This window comes from Epinephelus lanceolatus, chromosome 18 (genome assembly GCF_041903045.1).
Source record: "Epinephelus lanceolatus isolate andai-2023 chromosome 18, ASM4190304v1, whole genome shotgun sequence".
NCBI classification, from domain to species: domain Eukaryota; kingdom Metazoa; phylum Chordata; class Actinopteri; order Perciformes; family Serranidae; genus Epinephelus; species Epinephelus lanceolatus.
Window position 1 is genome coordinate 2,197,471 of NC_135751.1, and position 23,942 is coordinate 2,221,412.

The 23,942-nt window shown below is 40.5% G+C and overlaps 1 protein-coding gene across 2 annotated transcripts in view; it reads right to left on the minus strand.

The window, feature by feature from the left end:
* Positions 1-1,581: 1,581 nt before the first annotated feature.
* abat (4-aminobutyrate aminotransferase) overlaps positions 1,582-23,942 on the minus strand; it is a 163,547-nt gene continuing 141,186 nt past the window's right edge. For both annotated transcript variants that reach the window (XM_033643899.2, XM_078161431.1), the window contains 8 exons: positions 22,032-22,094; positions 21,835-21,898; positions 21,125-21,273; positions 17,626-17,763; positions 9,786-9,953; positions 8,992-9,138; positions 8,646-8,757; positions 1,582-5,815 (listed from right to left, as the gene is read on the minus strand). In XM_033643899.2, the coding sequence (XP_033499790.1) occupies positions 5,694-5,815; positions 8,646-8,757; positions 8,992-9,138; positions 9,786-9,953; positions 17,626-17,763; positions 21,125-21,273; positions 21,835-21,898; positions 22,032-22,094 (963 nt within the window). In that variant the 3' untranslated portion in view covers positions 1,582-5,693. The remainder of the gene's footprint in view (positions 5,816-8,645; positions 8,758-8,991; positions 9,139-9,785; positions 9,954-17,625; positions 17,764-21,124; positions 21,274-21,834; positions 21,899-22,031; positions 22,095-23,942) is intronic.

Sequence of the window (23,942 nt, forward strand, 5' to 3'; positions counted from 1 at the left end):
CCAAACTACCATCCTCCTAATGTTGCAGATGTATGAGAATAAACTAGATGACCTCCATGTCACATCAATTTTACTCTACGAGGTACATTCACCCATTCATACAGTGGTGACCGAAGCAGTATGGGGTCCAGTATTGACCTCAGTCCTCAAGCACTGGAGGAGCCGAGGATCGAACCGCTGATCTTCCAATTGGTGGACACTCTACCTCTGAGCCACAGCCGCCTGGTGTGACAATGATAATGTGAGGTGCTGTCCTGTTCCTGCTGTGGATTACTGCTATAGGCCATTCAGAGATGGCTGCAGAGTCGAGTTGCTGCTCGTGTTTGGGAGGAGCAACATTGTGGCCATCTTAATAAGGCCGGGGATGTGTGAACAGTTAAATCATTTCACAACCAGAGACCATGGATTATCAGAACCATCTTGAAACATGGACATTTCTATGCAATGAGAGAAGACACACACAAAAGGACTAAATTACAGTACACAAGTTAAAGAGCGCGAAATGAGATCACATTTCACTGGAGTTGTAGCTTGTATAATTACATGTAATGACCATAGGCGTTTCTAGCCCATTTTTGGGGGTGCTGAAGCACCCCTAAATTGAATCCCAGCACCCCTAAAATTTGAGAGATTAAAAAAAAAAAAAAAAAAAAAAATTCTTTTACAGTATGTCCCTTTTTAACAAGCTAGAAAAGTGTCAAAACCATACAGTACTTGGTTGCAACATAATATTTTAACAACAAAAATACAGCAGCACCCGCTATAGCCTAGCTAGGAAACGTTACAGGTGGTCAGTACCACTGTCCTCTGTTTAAATTGGAATGAGAGAAGCTAGCTATTGTGTCATGTGCATGTGTTAATATTAAAGCCAAGGTGCTACTGACTAGCTAACTGACTGGATGCCCATTAACATTATAACTCCTATTGTGTGTATTTATTATTATTATTTTGTAGATTTCAAGCACTTTTCTTTTTTGAAGTGTATTTTTATTTATGTATTTGTATTATATAATACAGACAAGAAGGAAAAAGGCAGAGACAAACATTGAAAAAGTCAATTACTGTTAATGTGTTAATGTTACATGTTGTGCATTGCATTTCAAATAAAAGTCCAAAAAATAAGTCCAAGGTCCATTTTTGGTATTTTTGTTACTCACTATAGGGGGCTGGTTTACTCCAGAAACATATGTACTGTTTATGTGTATGTTGAGGAGCTGCTGTATCAAAATGAGTTGTCTTCCCCCAGAAATTAGGGTTACAATATGTTTCTTTTATGATTCCAATCCATTCCTCTTTTGCTGTGGCTCAGCATTTAAATAACCTTTATCAGATTTGATGGTTTAGTCACAGACTTTCCCAAAAAGTGTTGTACTTTTCTTTCACAAATGTGGGAATGAAATTGAGTTAAAATGTACAAAACAGTAAAATTTATCTTGCCTGGCCGGGCAGCTCTCTGGGTGCTCAGCACCCCTAAACCTCTGATCCTAGAATGATTGATTGATTGACTGTTTGATCAAACTACTGCTCCAAAGGTCCAAAAGGAGCCTTTAGACTCAAGAAATAAGAACTCTACGAGATTACTCAAAACTTACTCAAAATTTATTAATCACAGTAAATAGACAGAAAGTTTTATAGACAACAACGGTTAGAGCCATCTAAAATAGTTACATCAATAATCATCTATCTCAGATCACAAAGTGTAGGTAGTTTATGTCAAAAATGTTTAAAGATGGTCATTGTGGATACTCTATGGAATACTGACTGACAACTAGGAGACAGGCACTGTTGTCATCATTACCACTGTATTGCCCAACCTCAGCACCCTACAGCCAAGCCCTACTTTACCTTACATCTCCTTTAAAATGACTGTTTAGGACTAATTCATACAGGACAAACTGACCCTGTGAAGTATAGGTAACAAATACCTTACATTAGGCTTACTGGACATCACTTCTGCAACATAACTGTGTGTTAGTTAATAATCATAAAGAAATTAATGTGGTAACACTTTCACACTTTTACTGAGCTGCTACACATTTGTAACATTTGTGACACCAATGAAGGTCTGAAGTGTTCTACAGAAACAGCAGAGTGGCAGTTTGAGCAGATTTACAGAACAAAAAAGGCAAGTTCACCAGTATTTATAAAATATGTCCTGTAAAGCTGTTTAAGACTCAGTGTTTTACATCTTTGTATTACCTGATGATTTAACGTGTATAGAGCTCCCTGTTCCATGGATCTGTGCTTTAAGTTCAAGTTCAGCAATTCAGCTTCATTTTGTTAACAAGCTCATCCACTGTGTGGAGGCGGTCTTGGACGATTCCCATGGAGAAGCAGATGTGCATTTGCCAAACTAACCAGTTAATCTTTATCCTTGAAGTCTTTTCCCTTGTAAAACTGATAAATATCGTTTGAAAACACTTCCAATATGGCCTAAATTCCCAGCTGGCCACCAATGTCTCTGGACAGTGATATTTGGTTGAATTTAGGTTGTGACATTCAATGTCAGGACGTCTAAATCTTCAAAAACCAACCTCATTCAAATGGCTCATGCCAACATCATCTTGACATACAATAACAACCTTTAGTTGTAAGGTATGGAGAACAACCCACTGTCCAAACAAAATATCTTAAAGTTAACATCCACACAACGTGAAATTCGAATGTCGTTAGACATTTAAAATATTGTCAATCCAATTTCCCTTTTAACCAAAATTTAACCTCTGTCCGACCTAAGAATCCAGAGTCTTTCTGGTGTCATTTTGACATGTGGTGCCAGCAGGGTTGTTGACATTTGTTTTCGAGTTTGGAATGGGCCTCTCGTGGCTACTGGGGTTAAAACACAGACTACAACTGCAGTTGCGAGACGCTATCTAGTTTTTTGCCCTCTGATCTCAGGGGGCAGTAATAAGTCTATTACAGCTTGGCTCATCACAAGGAGATAAAGAAGACATAGAGTGGAAAACCTACTTGGACACAAAGGTGAGATTTATGCTTTAATGGAAGTGTTGTCAAAGTGTAGTCTGAAGTGATGCGTTTTCAGTGGATGAGACCATTCCAAACAGGGCTACTAACAAGCCTGATTTATTACCTGTTATTAACAACTACTGACAATGTCGGTGAAGATTCTTAGTCATTCAGGTCATGGTATACCACCTCTGTGTGAACCACTCTAAACAGGTTGAATTCCTGTGACCCTGCCCCCAATCAGTCTGAAGTCCAGTCGCCTTTGAGCTTGTTCATGCCTGGTATTAACAAGCATCTTTGATGATTTGATCAGAGGCAGACAGCTCTATGTGTTTGTGTTAACACCTGGCATTAGAATGCATCTCCATATGCATGAGTGACCACTTGGAATGGAATATCACTTCCCCCCTCTATATGCAAAAAAAGAGAATCATTTCTGTTTGCAAAAAAAAAAATGCATTGTCATCTTAAATCAGCAGGAGGTGAGTCGTGCTATACACACACACACATATACACAGACCACACTGATTCGCTCAGCCTCTCCTTGCCCTGCACGCTCTCTCTCTGTTAATCATGAGACAAATATATACCATGGTACTTCCAACGCCCTGTCGCTAGGAGACTACTGCTGCTGGAGTGTGAGCTCTGCAACAGGCGGGGACAGTGGGTGAAAGTCTGCATGCACATACACAGTGACAGGGCTAACTGCTAGCATCACATGACTAACATTACCCAACCATTATTAACGGATTTAACAAAGTCGAGCTATTTCGGTATCGATTGAGTTGGCTGGGACTGTTTCAGAACTGCCGCTGCTGCTGCTGAGTAAGCTCATGCTAATCGTGCAGACATTTAAAGCATATCCAGAGACAACCCTTCAGTGATGCTTCTAACCTGTGTAAAGGCAGCGACAGACTCAGATAAGCAAGGACAGCACAGTAGCGTACCCACTGCTCTGAGTGCTCTGAGTGATCAGATCCCAAGATACATTGAGGACACATTGGATGCACGTGGTAAATGGACCAGCACACACGTGGTAAATGGACCTGCACACACGTGGTATATGTACCTGTACACATCGATGGAATAACCATCAGATGCAATTTTTTTCAGTATCAGATGTGGACTGGAGAAGCCAGGTATCGCACCATCAATCTTCCGATTGGTGGACCACCCGCTCTACCTGCTGAACAACAGCTGTCCACATATGATCTGATCATCCAGGACGCATGTTAATACTAAGTGTAAACAGGGCCTCTGACTTAGCACTTCTATTGTCTCCAAACAAAGCTTGTAATAATAGTCAATAGCCTGAATACAAATTAGAGTATCACAGTCTTAAAAACTCATGCAAAAAAGCAATACATTACTGTAGCTGACGTAATTCAGAAGCTTTAGCAAGTAAGCTTTATTTGGATGGACTGCTTGTAAGATTACTACTGAAATAACTAAACACAGAGGATTGTAGCAGTTAGCTGCTTGAAGTTTAAGCACAAGTCTATAATGTTTGTATTTTTTGTTGTGTTTTAGTGTTTCTTGTAATTTTGGGTTTGGAGAGCACAACCTGGATATTTGTGCATTTGTCTGTGTATGCGTTTCATCCTTAGTGACACCATCTGTCTGTTTTGTCAGTCAGAAGTGTTAAATATATAACTATCATCAACTGTGATGTGAAAATAAAACAGTAAATGCACTTTCAGAATTAAACCAGACAATATGAAACTTTTGTTCAAGAGTAAAGTGAATGTGTTCAGTATTTTGGCTGCTCTTATTTGAGCCACAAAGAAAAGAAAGAAAAGAAAAAAAAATAGCACATTTAACTGACATGCAGGCACTAAACAATCAATGACATTTTCATGGTCCATTTAAAATTCACATTTTTCTGAGCTACAACATTTCAAGCTGAAAAGTCATTCCTATTAAGAGTACACAAAATCATTACAAGGGCAAGTCTAATGGACAGCATTAAATGACATGCAGGCTGGCATCTCAGCTTTATTGTGTTCCTACATAGAGTCATCACTGACACATAGTTCTGTATCTAGATTGACTGCTCTTCTCCCTCAAACGCACATACACGCTAAATATAAACACTTCATTGACTGAAAGTCAGGCAGTGGAATGATGCTGGCATATGAGCACTAAAAGAAGCTGTACGCAAGACTTTGTTCCGAGTCATTAAGTGAGGTTAATTAGCAGTTGGGATCTTCGATAATTATTTACATTGATCTAATGCTACCTGTTTATCCTGGCTACTGACCTCTCAATCTCAGACAGTAAAAGGGTGTGAAGGAGCTAGATTCACTGACATGATGGACAGTCTGGCATGACTTCTTCCAGAGTCAAGTCAGACTACATATTAAAACATGAATCCAGATGGGAAAACCTGCTGTTTAGAGTCATTTCCATGGATTTATTTTACATAAGCATAAACATTCTGCAAAATTCTCCGTTACTGCAACAGTAACCACTGTCACCTGTTCTGAATGGTTTTCTGTGGTGCACCTTTATGGTAGCACAAGTAAGAGGGTATCATCATTATCTTTTCTGGTTAGGGAGATTAAGATTGGCCAATTGGATCTTGAAACAGAGGTTATATGAGATATCTGTGTGAGTTATTGTGTGGATTGTGCTTATTATGACATGGACTCTCTGGAGTTTCCCTCTCTCCATTCTGGATTTACTGAAGCTCATGCAGCATCAGTCAGGTTCCTTTAGGGTCAGGTTTATTTAATCTGGGCCAACACGTCACTGAAGATGTTGAGGAAGATGTGAACGTGGTACTCCTTGAAAACCAGTGCTGGACGGAAACGGATCGATCGATCGCCACACCCTCCCAGGAGGACACCTGTCAATGACAAACACTCTTACAATATTCACACTTCAATCAATAATCTGCTATCCACTTTCACGTCAACCTTATTTTAGTTCATTATACACAGTCTCAATTAGACAGTGTAATGATGTAAATTGTCAAGTTTTAAATAGAAAATAGCTTTATCCAGGTACAACCAGTACCCCCCCACCCCCAGCAGCACAGAAGATCTATACAGTTTCAAGGTGGACACCAAAAATCATTGTCATCAATTAAGTATATAACCAAATATTTGCCCTTCTGCTTCTGAAATATGACACTGAATAATGTCCAGAAAAGCATTTTAGACCACATAAGTGTTTTCTGCAGAACATTATGATGTCACAGTGAAGTTGCCCGTTGACCTTCAACCACAAAATTCAATCATCTTCCCCCCTGTAGCAATGAAGATCTATACAATCAGTTGACTCCTGAGTTATGATGCTGAGTAATGGTCAGAAAAGTGTTTTCCAGAACATTATGATGTCACAGTGAAGTTGACATTTAACGTTTTGGTTATGAGAAAGTGATGTCATCACTTAATCATTTTATCCTATTACACATTTGTGTGAAATTTTGTTATGACAATGTATAAATTCTTAAGTATGGTGTAAAAAACATGTTTTGTGAGGTCACAGTGACCTTGGCCTTTGACCTTTGACCACCAAATTCTAACCTTTCTTGAGGCCAAGTGGACATTTGTGCCAAATTTGAGAAAATTCCTTCAAGGCCTTCCTGAGATATTGTGTTCATGAAAAGGAGATGGACACAAGGTCAGAATGACCTTGGCCTTTGACCACCAAAATCTAACCAATTCATCCTTGAGTCCAAGTGGACATTTGTGCCAAATTCAAAGAAATTTCTTCAAGATATTCTTGAGATATCCTGTTCATGAGTATGGCATGGATGGACAACCCAAAAATATAATGCCTCCGGCCACAGCGATTGCTGGCACAGAGGCATTTAAAAAAAGGCCTAATGAAAATACTGTCTTTGCATTCTGAGCTGACTAAAGAATGTAATATTTTTATTTAATTTTCTTCAGAATGTGACCTCAGTATTTCTGTGGCATTGCTTAATCGGTTCTCTTGTCTGTACCAAGTGGCAACTTCCAGGGCTGAATAATGAAGCCAACGCGAAGTGCCAAAAACTGCAGTTCCTCTAATGGCCACTTGAGGCTGGCTCCAAGAGCTAGTCAGTCCCCGTAGACACCCATGTTAAAATGCCCAACTTTACAGAAGAAATTAACGTGTTTACAGCCAGGTACAAAACACAGTTTAGGTGTCTGTGACTAATTTCAACATTTATGACAACTGTACAGGGGGTGAATTTGTATAAAACTCACCCACTGACATAATATTAAGTTAAGTTACACATAATTAAAGGCATGGCTGCTTTGAGCGACAGTTGGGTGCTGTCCGTTGACAAGTCACTACTATGATCACAGCACTAATTAGGTAATGTAATCATGGTGTAGCCCTAGATACACAGACTAACATTATAGATTTAGCCCTAGTTGTCACTTTTGTAATGTGTTTTAATTTCAAAAAAGTTAATTATTATATTTTGGTTGCATTAAAAAGTCTTGTTCAGCATTTGGTTGTACTAAAAGACCCTCTAAGGAGTTGGATCTTCAGTTTTACTGGTAAGTACATTTTGTTTTAATGGTTTTAAGCCTTTTTTCATGAGCAAAATCAGCATTAAAATTAGTACTTTCACAATAAACCATAGCTGTAAATTAACTGTGCTAACCAAGCTACCAGCTAGTGTTAAGAGTTAGCTCCACCCTCTAATTCAAATATGGTCACTGCTGGCTACAAATCCAAGATGGCGACAGCCAAAATGCCAAACTCAGGGCATCAAAACAAGAGTCCAAGGACAAATGGGTGACATCACAGTGGCTAAATCCATACAGTCTATGGTCTACACTTGTTCTCTGGACTTTTGAAACACTGTCAAAGCACTGTCGTAATCACACATTAGAACAAGAACAAACTAAATGCCCAAAAGTGTTGTGGCTCTGCCTGGTTTATCCAGGATGCTTCAGGAGCTGTCTGAGTGTGTAAACTGGAGGCAGACAAGAATCTCAGCATACATTTCAAAGCAGCTAGTGGAGATGATAGACAGTTATTGTTTCAATTTTTTTCAGATGGCAAATTTGTTGATCTTGTTGATTTTGAACATGCGATTGATTTATCCAAATAATGCCCCCTTAAAAAAATTTCAGAGATGTGGGGGCCCACCGGCAGAAAAAGACATTGTAGGCAAGCTGGTCAGCCTCCATGGTCATCCTAGTGATAACAGTCTTATCTCAGCAGATAAGGTCATTAAGTGGTGGCACTTGACAAATTGGTGCATCAGAGGGTTAAGGTATGGTTGATGTTTCCCAGTGACATCATCATCATCATGAGATGTGTGCTGAGATGGAGCTTAAAAAAAACAGAATGATTGAGAACTAATGAGATCAATAGCGGTGCCTCAGTGACTTTTGCTCCTTGTATGTGCAGATGATAAATGTGCAGAACAAACAGGGTCAGTGTGGTGTATGGAATTAGATTTAGTTTCACTGTGAATATACATTGCACACAAATATACATATACACTATACATTACAGTAGAGATGACAGGTGTGTGATGAGCCCAGCTAAAATGGTGATGTCAACAAAAATGCAATTTTCCCAACTGCAAAATGCAATTGCAGCATGCTGCATTTTCTCATTCTCAAGAGTTTGGATTCCTGAGTTTGAACTCCCAAGAATGTAAGTTCTGACTGGGAATACTCTGTAAATAAGAAATAAAAAGTGAATGGTGGTGTACTTCATACCTTTGTCTCTAGCCTTGAGCAGGATGCGGTTGCGTGTTTCATCATCACAGATATCAATGGCACAGAAGGTCCCCTGTCCTCGAGCTCGGCTCAATATGCCGGGGTACTGAGCCTGGGGACCAGACGCATGTAGGTCATGTTCACACAAATTTAGGTCACATTCACACCAAGCATGATTCATGATCCCAGAAAACTACAGTAAACCTGTTTATGATTAAGAACATAAAAAAAAATAAAATCTGTACAATGACTCTGATCATTGGTTTACAACTTAGCCCATAATGTTGTAATATACTATAGAGATGTATATGGTATAGATGGATATTGATTTTATCCACTTTACTACCTGCAGCTCATAAAGGCCGTTTAGCAAGGCTTTCCCAGAACGGGTCACCTCCTCCAGGAGGTTTTCTCTGCGAATCACATTGAGAACCTCAGACAGGAGCAAGTTCTTTGATGGGTCACCCATCCATGTGTTAAAGATACGGTAAGCCTGAAAAAAGACAACAGATAACCAAGCAAGCACACCTGTAAATAAACAGTAACAATTATCTGATAAACATGCTTTAATATAAGTGAAAGTCCTATGATAGTGACATAACACTACAATAGTGTTAAATCAACTATACATGTGTGTATCCGCTGCAGAAATTTTAAATACTAAAAATCTAGAATGTGGTTGTATGCCTTGGCAAACAAGTCAAGTTACAACAGCAGTTATGGGTTCAATTCCAGCCTGTGGCCCTTTGCTGCCTGTCATCCCCTCTCTCTCCACCTTTCACACTACATTGTCCTGTCCATTAAAGGCATAAAAGCCCCCCCATACTTTTCCATACCACATAAGAACCCTGTCCCTGGATGTATTGACTGCTGACCCAGTGACTCAAACCATCAGCAGCAACTTGATATCTTTCACCCCAGTATTGAAGAAACTTTAACAATAGCTAGATCATCAGTATGTTGTTTGTCCTATGTCCAAAAGATTCATACTTTGGGTTATCATGGACATTCCAGCCTCTACAGACTCCTAACAGGGGTATAGACCTATTTGTCTTGTTCAAATCTGAAACACAACATATAAACCTTCACCAACATGTAGTGTGAATTTTCCTGCAGAAAAAAAAGTAAAAAATGACAGACCTTGTCAGCCTGTAATTCATCCCTTTGGTAGTAGCCACCAGTCAGAAGCTTCTTGCTGAAGGAGACGATGTCAGCAGGGTTATCCATACCCCAGTGCTCATGGGCCCACATCTTTCCTGTGCTCCCTCCACCAGTCTGGACTTCATCCACATGGAAAGCACAGCCATGCTAGGGAGATAAAAGGTGAACAGACTGAGCTATGGGAAAGTGATTCAGGCAGACAGATCATAAATACAAGTGGAAGGAAAGGAAGGAAACGGTTTTCACTTATTGACAAGACAGTCAATGAGTAGGAAAGTCTTTACTAGGAAGACTTCTAACTCAGGACTAGACTGCTGGTACAGCAGACCTCCAATAGAGCCTTTGAGGCCCAGACACACCAAACTGACATCGAAGAACTAGTGGTGACCAAAGCCAACTGTCATGGCCAAAAAGGTTGCAACTGAACCAAGCGGCAGTCTCCAGGTATGGATAATGAAGCCAATGCAGAAGTGCCAAAAAATTAGTGCTGCACGATCTGATAAAAATGTGCGATTGCGATTTTGGTGGACAATATCGCGATTTGTGATTGCAATTACAATATAATAAATAAATGGTATCATGAGTCTTCTTGCTTGATTCAGTGTTTCCCCTACCATTATATTAGGGGGGCACTGACCTGACCTGACATAGTTATTGTTATGGACAGTGTGTAAATGACCAACAACAGACTGCTGTTACGCATAGTCAAACACGCTGCTCGCACAGCAGCGCAGCACGACACTGTACACACACTCAGTTGGAGTAGAGCATGTGTTGCGTTCAGCCGTTGTCATGACAAATTCCAGCTTGTGAATAGGCCATAGCACAACACAGCAGCATGTCATGTGGGCCGAAACCGAGGAAAATTGCTCAGTTTTACATTTGTTATTATATTATTTGTTACAGAGTCCTTGATTTCCCTGTGTCTCTTTGAGGTCTTGTCGTACGGCGTGACACTTGCAAATGTATGTTTGATTGTGCTTTGTTGTTGTTTTATGAGGCTCTGGTGGCTTTCAGTTGTCTCTTTGTCTTTAACGTTACTCGGCTTGGCTTTCTCTCGCATGCATTTTTTGTACTTGTGGCGACTTTACTTTTAAAGATTTACACAGCACGTCTTGCTGGTCAACGTCACCATACCTGAATCCAAAGTATCGCCATATAATAGGCGTTGGGTTATTTTTTGCCATCAACTCAGCCTGTTCATGGTCATGCTCATGCTCTTTTTCAGCATCCATGTTGGTCACAGCTGCATGCCGGGTGGTCACCTGACTATACGTGCTGCACACATCAGGATAACTTGTGGGCGTGATGTCAACAAACTCCACACACTACAGGAGAGGTAGTCACATTCACAGCCACACACATTAACATTCATTTACATTAAATTGCAAATCGCAGCCTTTTATGCAATGTAATTGCACAGCCTGACATCGCGATTGCAACTGCGATTAGATTAATCGTGCAGCACTTCAAAAAAATGCAGTTCCTTTAATGACCATTTGAGGCTGGTTTTAAGAGCAATCCCCCTAGACCCCCAAATTACAGGTACTCACCTGTTTAAATTTTTATTGAGGTTTTAAGTTACACATATTCAAAGGCAGGGCACTTGAGTGACAGGCTGTCTGTGATGTGTCGCTACAGTCTATAAGTCCGATCCACCTCTCACTCCTCCACAGCCCCAACCTCTCATTCAAATATGGTCACTTCTGGCTCCAAAAAAACAAGACGGTGACAACTGAAATGCCCAACTTGAGGCTTCAAAACAGGAGTCCACAAACCAATGTGTGACGTCACAGTAGCTACATCCATGATTTTATACAGTCTGAGACCTTAACACACCACACATACCACGTACCACGTGCATTCTGTGCCTCCGTGAAAAGCGGCGGTAGTCTGTATTTATCATTAAAAAAAGGAAACAGGAAGACCAATAGGACGGATTCAAGACGCTTGGCCCTTGGACCAGTGTTGGCATACGATGGTGAGTGTAAGGTTTGTACACCCAAAGTGTGCAGTACATTCTAATTGATGCAAAAGTGGCTTGTGGAAACACTTTTAAGTCTTCGTGTCTGGTAGGCTAAACTTGTATAAGAGTACCACTTTAACAATGGTCCAAATACAACATTTCACAAGGAATCTGAAGGCATCTATTAAAAGTACAAATAATAACAAAATAATAACTTGCATTATTACAGCACCTTTCAGAGCACTCAAAAATGCTTTACACATATATGAGCAGATAAAAACTAGTGGCAATGTTTGCCGTTAACCATGTCCATAGGCCTTGGTAACCAGGTAGGTTTTCAGGAGTTTTTGTGAAGGTTTCAGGAAATGTAGCATTACCGAGCTCTACAAGGAGAGAGTAACAAAGGGTGGGGCTGTCACATTGTCACCCTGCTCCCTAAAGGCCGGTGTGGGGGGTGGGGAGCAGATCTGTGGCCCAAGGACACTGACTATGTCAGGGTATAGGGGTGGGGGAGGTCTACTAAGTATTGGGTGGCAAGGGCATGAAGGAATTTGCAGGTGAGAAGGAGGATTTTGTAGGAGATTGGAGACTTGTCTGGGAGCCAGTGAAGGTGGATGAGATTGGAGATGATGAGCTGCCAGGGCTTGGTGCAGGCGAGAACCCTGGCAGCTTCTGCACATACTGGATACTGTCCAGGGCATTGCTGGCTACCCCATACAGGACTTAATTGAAACAATCCAGACAAGAGGTAATGAAGGTATGGATGTGGATCTCTGCAACAGAGTCTGTGGGCGATGGCTGGAGTCCGGAGATGTTTTTGAGGTGGAAAAAGCAGATTTAGTGATGGATTTGATCTGTGACTGGAATGAGAGGATGGAGTCCAGAATGACACCCAGGGGATGGGCAATCAATCAATCAATCAATTTTATTTATAAGGCCCAATATCACAAATAACAATTTGCCTCAGAGGGCTTTCCAGCATACGACATCCCTCTGTCCTTTGACGAGAAGGAGAATACTGATTTGGCCAGAGTCAGCAGTGATGAGTAGGTCATTGGTGATTTTGATATGGGGGTGGTCTCTGTGCTCTAAAGCCAGATTGAAGGGGTGTGGCATGTAGCAGAGGGAGCAAAGTTCTATCATCACTTTGAGCCTTCTGTCTCCTTTGTCAGGTGGAACATGGAAGCGACTACTGGGGCACTTATTCTCTCAGGTTTGATCTACATTAGCTTGGATGGTATTTCATTTGTATGTTCCTTTGGACAAGAGCACCTGCCAAATGAATACATGTAATTTAAATGTAATTTCAAGTCGTTTCTTTCACAGGTTACCAGACAACACCAGACCCATTGTCAGTGTCCAAATGGGGGCTGGATCTACAGCTTGAAAACTCATTCTTGAAAGTCTTGGAGAGGGCTATATAATATGAACATTCACATACAGTCTCTTACTTTTACAAGGTGGTAAACACATCATTGGCATTAGCGACTTTGTCCTCCAGTCAATGTGTCTCAAAAAGCTCTGGTGTTTGTGGTGCTCACCTCCCTCCCTTTATATGGTTGGCACATCAAGTCATCAAGACTTTCCTGCAGCCTTGGAATCTCTTTCGTCTAGTAAAGTTCAATGTATTCAGTGTCAACAGAAATTCTCTAGATTTGCACTTAACAGAGCTCAACAATGTCATCTATCCTCACTCTGCACTCAGAGTCAGATTACATTGTTCTATAATATCCATCTACTACTCTTTTGTAAGATGATGTTATTTTACAAAAGAGGCAAGGCAAGGTAAGGTAAGGTAAGGTAAGGTAAGGTAAAACTTTAATGTAATGGGGGCAATTTGGGATACAGACAGTAGTAAAACAGACAGATAGCACAATACATAAAACACAGAATCCATAATCACACACTGTTAGAGTTAATATCATGGACAATTAGTGGATCATAGCTGGTTAAGATAAGCGATAGCAGACAGACCAAAGGATGATCTGCAATGCTTAGTGCTACATTTAGGAAGGCAAAAACTCCGCCCTGATGGAAGCATCTGAAACTTAACATGGAGCGGATGTTGAGTCTGAGACAATTGACGGAGCTTTAGAGGTGACCCTCTCTTCATACAGATGCTGTAGGTTATTAAAAGTAACACCAGTGATCTTACAACACAACTTGACCACCTTTTCCAACTTGTTCTTGTTTTTAAGGCTCAGATGACCAAACCAACAGACAATGTTAAAAGAAAGAACAGACTCTATAAAAGCAGAATAGAACAATTTCATGATTGTCCTATTTACATCAAAACTCCTCAGCCTCCTTGAAAAGAATAGGCATTGGTTTGCCTTCTTACAGATGCTGTCAGTGCTCACGTCAAAATTCAATTTGTTACCTAAGACAGTGCCCAAATACTTATACTGCTGCACTACTACCACCGGCTCCCCCTTGACTCCACAAGGAGCAGGAAGGCAGGGCCTCCTCCGAAAATCTCACTGGTCTTGGACACATTCATGTGGAGGAAAGTCTGGTCACACTAATTGATAAATTCATCCAGTACCTGGCCATGATCATATTCTGATCCATGAAGAAGACTTACAATAACAGAGTTGTCTGTGTACTTACAGACAAATCTTGATGCATGATTACTCTGACATTCATTTGTGTACAAAACAAAATAAAAAAGGAAGAGAAAGAACACATCCCTGAAGGGATCCAGTAGAAGATAAACGGGTACTAGACAGTGCCCTGTTAACCCGGACAAGCCAAACTCTTGTTGAGTTGACACAAAATGACCCTCGGGCATCTACATGGTAAGTAGCCAGATAATTAAGTGCCAAATGACAACACTGAACACGAAAAGTTCAGTAAAACACCATTCTTGTTAGAAAGTTATTAGCGCACAAAATGGAACGCACAAAAATAACTTTCTTGTTAGAAAGTTATTAGCGCACAAAATGGAATGGAAGTGACAAGGTAACAGAATAATAAGCCACATAATTTAATTTAATGGCATGAAGACAGAAAGTGACACAACACTAAACATATCAACATCAAGATGTATTTTACATTTTATATGACATATGACATATAATATATGACAGCACAGATGTGCAAAATTAATCAAATATTTTTAAGCTTTCTCCCTGTGCTACCTATTGCAATACAGACAAAAAACATTTTAGAGCATAAATAAGGGTAGTTCTTATCCTCTTATCCTACAGACATTTCCTTTATAATTTCTTCTTACCTGTGAAGCCTTGGGCTGATAATTGGTGCTGCTGTCAGGTCCCTGTCCTGATACCTGCCTGGTTTCTCCCTGTCCCTCTTCTATCTATTGTAATAATATAGATAATAAATGTGCAAAGCAAAGTTCATAAATAGAATTAGGAATAGTAGTGGTGACATAGCTGTGGAAATTAACCTCACTTTTATGCTATAGATATTTTCTCTCAGCCAGTTATAATCTCTCCTCACTTGTGAAGACCCTGCATGATCATCCTGGCTGGTCTCTGGTCCACTGTCTCCTCCCTGACCCTGCTCTTTTTATTGTAACAATAAAGATTAAAAAAATCTGTGCAAAGCAATAGTGAGCACAACTTCTGAAATTAAGGAGTGGGTTTTTTTCCTAGCATGAAACTAGCTAGCAAGCGATTTAAGATAGGTAACAATGACATTAGTATTCCTGTTAACTAGCTTAACTTGATATATTGGCATCTATTAATTAGTCATCATTTAGCTAACATTATCTACATGCAACAACATTACTCAACTTACACGGTTTGTTTGGAAGAAACTGTACAAGGTTTTTTTGCTTCTTGCTGGCTGGTTTGCTGCACTGCCCAGCAGCACACGTCCTGTCTGTGCAATTGATTCAGATCACAACACGGGAGCATGTGTATGCCAGTCTACTCATGGTGTGACGGCTCGGAAAAACATGCTACCACATGTTATAAACTAATTGAACGGTTGTAATGGCTGTCAAAGTGCGGGGGACAGAGGGCACAGATACGGGAAGTGTGGGGGACATGCCCCATGCATACCCTGCGTCCGCTACGCCCATGAAACTGTGCAAGGTTTTTTGCTTCTTGCTGGCTGGTTTGCTGCACTGCCCAACAGCAGAAGTCTTGTCTGTGCGATTGATTCAGATCACAACACGGAATGCCAGTCTACTCATGGTGCGTTTAAAGACGGCTCGGAAAAACACGTTAACACATGTTACAAACGAATTGAACGGTTGTAATGGCTGTCAAAGTGCGGGGGACAGAGGGCACAGATACGGGAAGTGCGGGGGACATGTCCCACACATACCCCGCGTCCGTTACGCCCATGAAACTGTGCAAGGTTTTTTGCTTCTTGCTGGCTGGTTTGCTGCACTGCCCAGCAGCACAGGTCTTGTCTGTGCTATTGATTCAGGTCACAACACAGCAACATGTGTATGCCCGTTTACTCATGGTGCGTTTAAAGACGGCTCAGGAAAACACGTTACCACATGTTAAAAAACGAATTGAACGGTTGTAACGGCTGTCAAACTGCAGGGGACAGAGGGCACAGATACGGGAAGTGCGGGGGACATGTCCCACATGTACCCCGCGTCCGTTACGCCCATGGCTGTAGCGTCCTCCACTCCCCTTGTTGCCCTTTATGCAAACTTTAAGGGGTACAGCATGTCCTGTAAAGAGTATAAAAGTTCAGATTTGACAATTCATAACAAGGGATGTCAAGGCCACAAGGCGATGGCCATTGAAGGATTTTGGAGACCTGACTTTTGCCACAGGCACCACTGTGGATTCCTTCCACAAACTGGGACCAAGGTTGCTGTTGCATTATTCACATTTGCCTTAGGGTGGATATAAACAACAGTAACAAAAAGTTGTGGAAATTCACGTGGCAAATAAAATGGCCTAAGTGACGCAGATAGTTCAATATCAGGAGCACACGCAGATTCCCTCACAACCACCGTCTTACACCAACATAAGATGTAAAACATACAAGCACATGCCCCCTTCCTGGGACTTGCCTGTCACCTGTGCATCCACATCCAGAAGCCATCGATTTCCAAATCAGTGTCAGAATCGTGGTCTTTTAGGCAGGTTTCCGTGAGGGAAATGATACAACAGTGTCTATTCTCGGAAAGGAACTTAACACATGCCCCGAAGTTCATCACTTTTGTTCCTTAATGACTGCATGTTGGCGAGTATGACAGAGGGCAGAGGAATCCAACGCAGCTGCTGTCTCCGTTATCTTTGGCTCAACCCTCCTCTCCTTCCCGGCTTTCTTGGACAAACATTGTTTGTCTTGGAGCCAGCATTTTTCTCCTCTAAATGACCAGTGGAATCACCACTCCTGCATCAAACACCGCCTTCGCGTTGCGACACTGGAGGAGAAACTTGCAGCTGTACTTCAAGTCCATGAGGTTGGTCAAACTTATTCAGAGAAAACACTGCCACAAACGGTGTTATGAGCAGCAAAAAACAATATGCCACATCCATGGTTGACAGTCGGGATTAACTGATTGCCATTCATTCAACAGTCAAAAACGACACTAAACACTACAAAAACAATAAAAACATACACTACTACTTCTGCCAGTCGCTACTGGTGCAGTGCCCTCTTTGCTCATTCAGAAGATGGTCTCTCTGCATTCAGAGTCAGATTACATTGTTCTATCCATTTTTTAATATCAATTTATTACGCTATTGTAAAATGATGTTATTTTGCAAATGACAGCTATTATAACCTCTTTTTCGGAATAGTTGGTAATAGTGTCTGAGGCTAGTACACCAGTATACCAAGTTGATACAACTCAGAGGTAGCTCAACAAGTGAAGCCCTTTTAAAGGAATTTTGCCATAGCAGTCACTGTTACCTTGCGTGCAATGTTTCTGAGGCTTCTGAAGAAGTCTGGGGAGGCGTGGTTGTCTCCGCCTTCAGCCTGGATTGGTTCAACTACAATCCCAGCCACAGGCTTTCCCTTCTGCCTCCATTTCACGATCAGATCCTCCACCTGGAGACGAAAAAAAAAGTAAAACAATTGTTGCATTATATCAAGGTTTTCAAGACAAGGTAGCTTTATTTGTATAGCGCATTTTATACACCAGGGCAATTCCAAGTGCTTTACAGAACAATAAAATATAAAACATTATAAAGGATACAGACTTACAATAAACAAGAGAAAAAAAGATATAAAAGGTGAAATTAATTACTAAATGATTTACAATTTAAAAAAAAACCACCATTAAAAACAACAAAAGTACAGACAAGAGAAGCAAAGATAAAAAGATTATTTAAAATGGAGTTTAAAAATAAGTTTGCAGTCATTACAGGGTGGAGAAAGCAGTGTAAAAAATGAATGTTTTTAGCTTTGACTTAAAATTGCTGGGAGTCCTGGCTGTCCAACATCATGTTGAAGGTTATTGCAGGTTTGTACTACACAATAACAAAATGCTGCTTCACCATGTTTTGTTATAACTCTTGGGACGTTCATATGTCACAAGCATGTCAGAGATATATTTGGGTGCTGAGCCACAGCTCAGCTTGAAATCAACTGTGTGGGTGACAGGTGAGGTAGGTTTTTGTCAGGACCCTAGCAGCAGCATTATGAATAAGATGAAGTTGCTCAACAGCTTGTTTTGAAAGGCCTAAAAACAGACCACTGCAGTAATCTAATCTACTCGAAATAAATGCCTGGGTGAGCCTTTCAAGGTCTTGCTTTGATGTTATTCCTCTGACTCTAGAAATATTTTTTAAATGGTAGTAGCTTACAGTCTGTCTTTCTTCCCTTGCCCAAAGACAGTTATATCTGTCTTATTTTTGTTGAGTTGGAGAAAAAGTTTGATGCATCCAATTACTGATTTGCACATTGCAGTGACACAGATGTTCTACAGGTTCAAAATCACCAGGTGAAAGTGATACGTGTGTATATTCTCATGTCATCTACGTAATTGTGGTAGGTTACGTAATCGTTTTGTAGGATTTGACCTAATGAAGGCATACAAAGATTAAACAAGAGGGGTCCCAAAATGGACCCCTGTGGGACCCCACATCAGGCCATCTGCTCTGACTTATAGTTACCAATCGAGACAAAGTACTTCCTGTCATGAAGATATGACTTTGAGGACAGTTCCAGAGAGTCTGATCCAATTTTCTAGTATTTGTAACAAAATGGTCCACTGTGTCAAAAGCAGCACTTAAATCCAATAGCACTGTTACAGAGACTCAGTGGTTAGTAATAGCGCATTACAAGTAATGCACATAAATAAAAAAGTATTTTTATTTTTTTATGAAAGGAGTACTCTTCATGTTCCTTTTTAAAAGATGTACTTCTACTCTTTTGTTAAGTATATTTTTAAACCAGAACTCTACTTTTTACTTCTCTGCATTTGCCAGTTATACCTTAGGTACAACTAGTCTGCTCTAAATATGGAGTTTGAGTGTAGGGGTGGAAGAGCACACAAGGAGCACTATAATGTGATGATGACGGCGCAAAACCCAAAAGACAAGGCAGCTCCCAGTGACAATCCCTGGCCAAATCTGAATACACTTTTTTTTTAACCAAAAGAAAATCTCCCAAAATTTAGTGTATTCAGCTGACGTACCTTAATCCCTCAGATGACTCAATTCAAGCAAAAACAGACACCACAAAGAAATGCTAACAACTGGTAGTTGATAGCCTCCAGAGAGCTGGCTATTGATACTACTCCAACTAACATGACAGAGTGTATTGCCTGGCATTACATGTCATGGCAATGTCTTGACAATATAATATCCTTTTTTTTTTTTTTTTTACTTCAAAGTGGTGGTTTGTAGTGTTGTCAAATACATTGATTTATCGATACATAATGATTCTGAATATTTGAAATGGTTCAAATACTGTGCAGCATTGATACACCAGAGCCAGCTGCACTTTCTCACTATCCATTATTGTTGATGTTTAATACAGTCGTTCTGTTGCTCTCTACTAACCTAGGAAAGAAAAGATATTGTTGTCATGTTATAGCCTTTCTATATTTATCTTTTGATAAAAAAAAATTGCATGCCCTAATTGTCATTTTTCCCAGTGGTATCAAAAATGATACTGAATAGTAATTTTTTTTCAAGTTATTGAAATTCCAGTATTGTGACAACACTAGTGGTTTGAGCTCAACTTTACTCCTGATGACCGTTTCCGTTTTTTGAACTTTAAAGCCCAGTTCAGACCAAAGATTCACAATGAGACAAATCCGCATTAGAAAGTTGCAGAAAAAAGTTGCAGTGGTGTGAACTTGCCGGTCTGAGCTCGGCTCAAGCCGGCTGATGGTGTCACCTGCAACTCAGCTGGTCAAATCACCACGTTTTTTTTTGCTGGATTTAGAACTTAAAGCACATCACCTGTTTCAATAGCCAGTGAACTTGTAGTGAAGTCTGCTGGTCAAGTCAAAATGACCGCAGACTGCATGTTCGCTTGCAGCGCCAGGTGCTCCGTCCCTGCCGAGCCCTCTGTTTCCATCCTCACTGGCTGCCGGTGTTGGATGGTGGGTCGTTGCTGATGCTTGCCGTATGTGCTTGATGCTCATTTTGTTTGTGTTTTTCACAGTTTCATCATAACTATAGCCAGTATATCACTATAACTATCCTCATTCGTATTTTAATAAGCAACAAATTATATTCAGCAACAAAATAAGCCCGAAAAGCTGGAAATCACAACAGAAGTACAGAGAGTTGTTGCACAGGGATGATACACCATCTCATCTAGTTGCATTGGCGTGAACCGGCACGTTCTGAGAACGCTGCAGAACGATGCGCTGCAAGTAGTTGCCTTTTTCAACTCGTCTTGTCATGAATCTTTGGTCTGAACTGGGCTTTAAATGGACTTAACTGAATTCCTGCCAGATGCTTTGGGATTGAGCTGTTGCTAGCTTCGGCAAGGAAATAAACTGAACACCTGTTGAATAATTTTTTTTTTTTTTTGTCTTTTACATAAAGGGCTGAGTGCTTATATATTTATATTTTCCATGGACTGTGATACAAACTCTTTTAACTCTAATTTTTATTTCTTAAAACATTTTTCTAACTTTTAAAAACCATGCTGTGTTAGTGGGTTTTTGGAGAACAGAGTCTTGTGACAAATGCCTACTTTATTAAGAATGTATGAGTGATTTAAAATATACTGAGGGCATATATCCTTTGAGTTGGCTGACTGTGTGACTGGATGAATTTTAGTCATTCAGTATTCTCAGTATTCTCCTGACTCGCACCCCAGAAAATAAAAACAAGATTAAAGTCACATACAAAAGTCATCACAACTTTATGACTGTGCACATACAGATGTCGCCTTTACGCCTACATACAAACACGCACACACATGTGCACAAGTACACATAGCTTACCTCCTCCAGACAGCGAGCCTCTTCCTGTGCATTCTCTCTGGTAAATTCTTCCAGAGGATACTGCAGTCTCGGAAATGGAGCGATCGGCCAATCAAATGATGGTACATCCAGCTTGTGGATTGCTTTGGAGTGAGTTGTCGCCAAGCAACCTTACCAAGGGAAAAGTGTTGTGTCAGACGGATGTCCATACGTGTGTCTGTACAGACAACCTTAAAACATAATGCCCGTGACCATGGCTATTGCCAGCACAGAGGCATAAAAAGTCAGTCTTCAGCTCAAAGTGTGAGACACAGGAGGCGCATGAGTATGTGTGATTAGGATCAAATGTGTCCTGCACAGGCTTGGTGTGTCTATGACAACGACATTTAGATGTAAAGGTGGCTGTAATTCATCCATTTCAAAAGCATAATCCAATCTGTTGTGTTGAATTTCCATTTTCAAATATGCATTTTAGTGTGTTTGTTAAAAGTCAGCAAAATGAACCCACCAACTGAGACTGGAGACTGAGCTGGTGAACAGTGTTTAAACACAAGTCTCTGTCATGATAATGCTTCATTCTGGTTCTATCCAAAAAGGACATGACTGTTACAGAAAGAGCTGTGATGCTCACATGAGATTTGCAATCTAGCAGTCATTTTATTCATCTCACCACAGTGACAACACAACTGGAGAACAGCAACGAGTTGTGTTTGTTTAAGTTTTTAACATACCCATGGTTCTGCCATGGAAAGCTCCCATAAAAGATAAAATGCTGAGGTCTGGACAACCTGGGGTCTGAGACAGACACACACACACAGAAAGAAAGAGGAGCAGAGAAACAAAGAAAAAGCAGAAATACAAACATTTAGTACAGTATAGCTGGAAACTTCAAACTAATATGATAAGTGGTGAAATGTCTTTTAGCCACCTGGTTTATCATGCACGTGCTGAGGTCATCATCAGATGGTGTGTTGTGGCCTCGTTCCTTGTTCTGTAGCAAAGCAAACACACAGTTGGGACTTCACAGAAATGAAGCAACATTTTTTTGGTTGTTGAGATAATATTTCAGCTTTTATATGTATCAAATACTTTTCTTGATGACTAAACAATAAATGTATTTAAAAACTAGGATCACTGCCCTGCGGTTGTATGCCTTTGGTTTCTCTTACACTTTAAATCCATGTCTGTGAAAACATGAATGTTCCCCAGGCAGCACAAAAGATCTATACAATCAGCACAGTTTCAAGATGAGTGTCACCAATTCAGTATCTGACTGAATGTCTCCTCTTCTGTACCTGAGATATAAAATTGAATAATGGCCAGAAAAGTGTTTTATGCAGAACATTATGATGTCACAGTGAAGTTGACCTTTGACCTTTTGGATATAAAATGTCATCACTTTATTATTTTATCCTATTATACATTTGTGAAGTTTAGTCATAATTAGCATATGAATTCTTGAGTTCTGGCCAAAAACATGTTGTGAGGTCACACTGACCTTGACCTTTGATCACAAAATTCTAATCAGTTTATTCTTCAGTCCAAGTGGACGTTTGTGTCAAATTTAAAGAAATTCGCTTAATGAGGCAACAGATAGCATATTTTTCTAAATATATCATTATGAAAATAATGTGGGTTGTACAGGGTAGTGGCCACAGTACAATCAGACTATCAGCATTTACACAGGTTACTTAGTGGCTTTGCAATAAGCTTGTGCCACCGGTGCCGAAATTTCGCAGAAAAAATCTGCTTTATGGCAGGAAACGCGTCATGTATTGCGAAATTGGTCGGTCAGCCAATCAGGGACTGGAGCGAGTCTTTATGAGGAGTTGGGCATGAGATAGTTGAGTCACGAGCACAATGGCAGATGGACAAAGTTTGGAGACAAGTGAAAATTGGCCTAGCAAAAGAAAACAAGCTCCTCTGTCTGAGGAGGCAAAGAAGAGCAAAAAGGAGAGTTATAAAAGAAGAGGAAAAGCAAGAGTAAACCTCAGTCGGGCATTCAAGAGATGGAGGGAGCTCCGTGACCAAAGAGGCTTCAAAACCGATGTCCAGCTAGCTTTCTTTCTAATGGATTAGTAAGTAACACGGCTAAATGTTAGCTAGACGAGAGAGGACTGTACTGTATTGGCTGCTAGTTAATTCCTAGCTGGCCAGCATCGCAAATCGCCGCAACCAGGGACCGGGTAGCGAGCGTTGGTCAGCTGACATCCTCACTGCCATTCTACTGCAGCCCTCAGACAGTGATACCCCCTCCCTTCCTTCTGTTCTCTTCTCACGGAGGCAGCTATCAACGGACATCGCCCAGCTAAGTTACACCCAGCTAAGTGAACACTGAACTTTGCTTCCCATTCAATTTGAGCTCCAACTGGCCGCATCGTCTCCATACGGTATCGTTTTTTCTAGAATCGGGACTGTTTACATGTGCATATTGGCATAATTACACTGTGTCTGCTGTTGTTTGTACTGATACTGTACATATTGGTATAATTTACTGTGAGTTGTTTGTACTTGTACTGTGCATTCTGGTATCATTATTTGCATTACTATTTGTTTCCACACACCTTCTCATTCTACATATATATATATGGTATACCGGTGGCTTTACAGCCTACATTTTATTTAATTTAGAGAGTCTAATAGAGTCATATTATTGATTATCTCTGATCCCCACGGTCAATTTAGTTGTCCAGTTGCTAATGGCTAACGTTAGCCTACTGTAGCTTAGCCTCTGAAACATTAACGTTACAGTGCTAACGTTAGATAGTAGCGTTAACGTTACTAGTAAGTGGAAATGCACAAGGAAGATAACGTTAATGTTTCAGAGGCTAAGCTACAG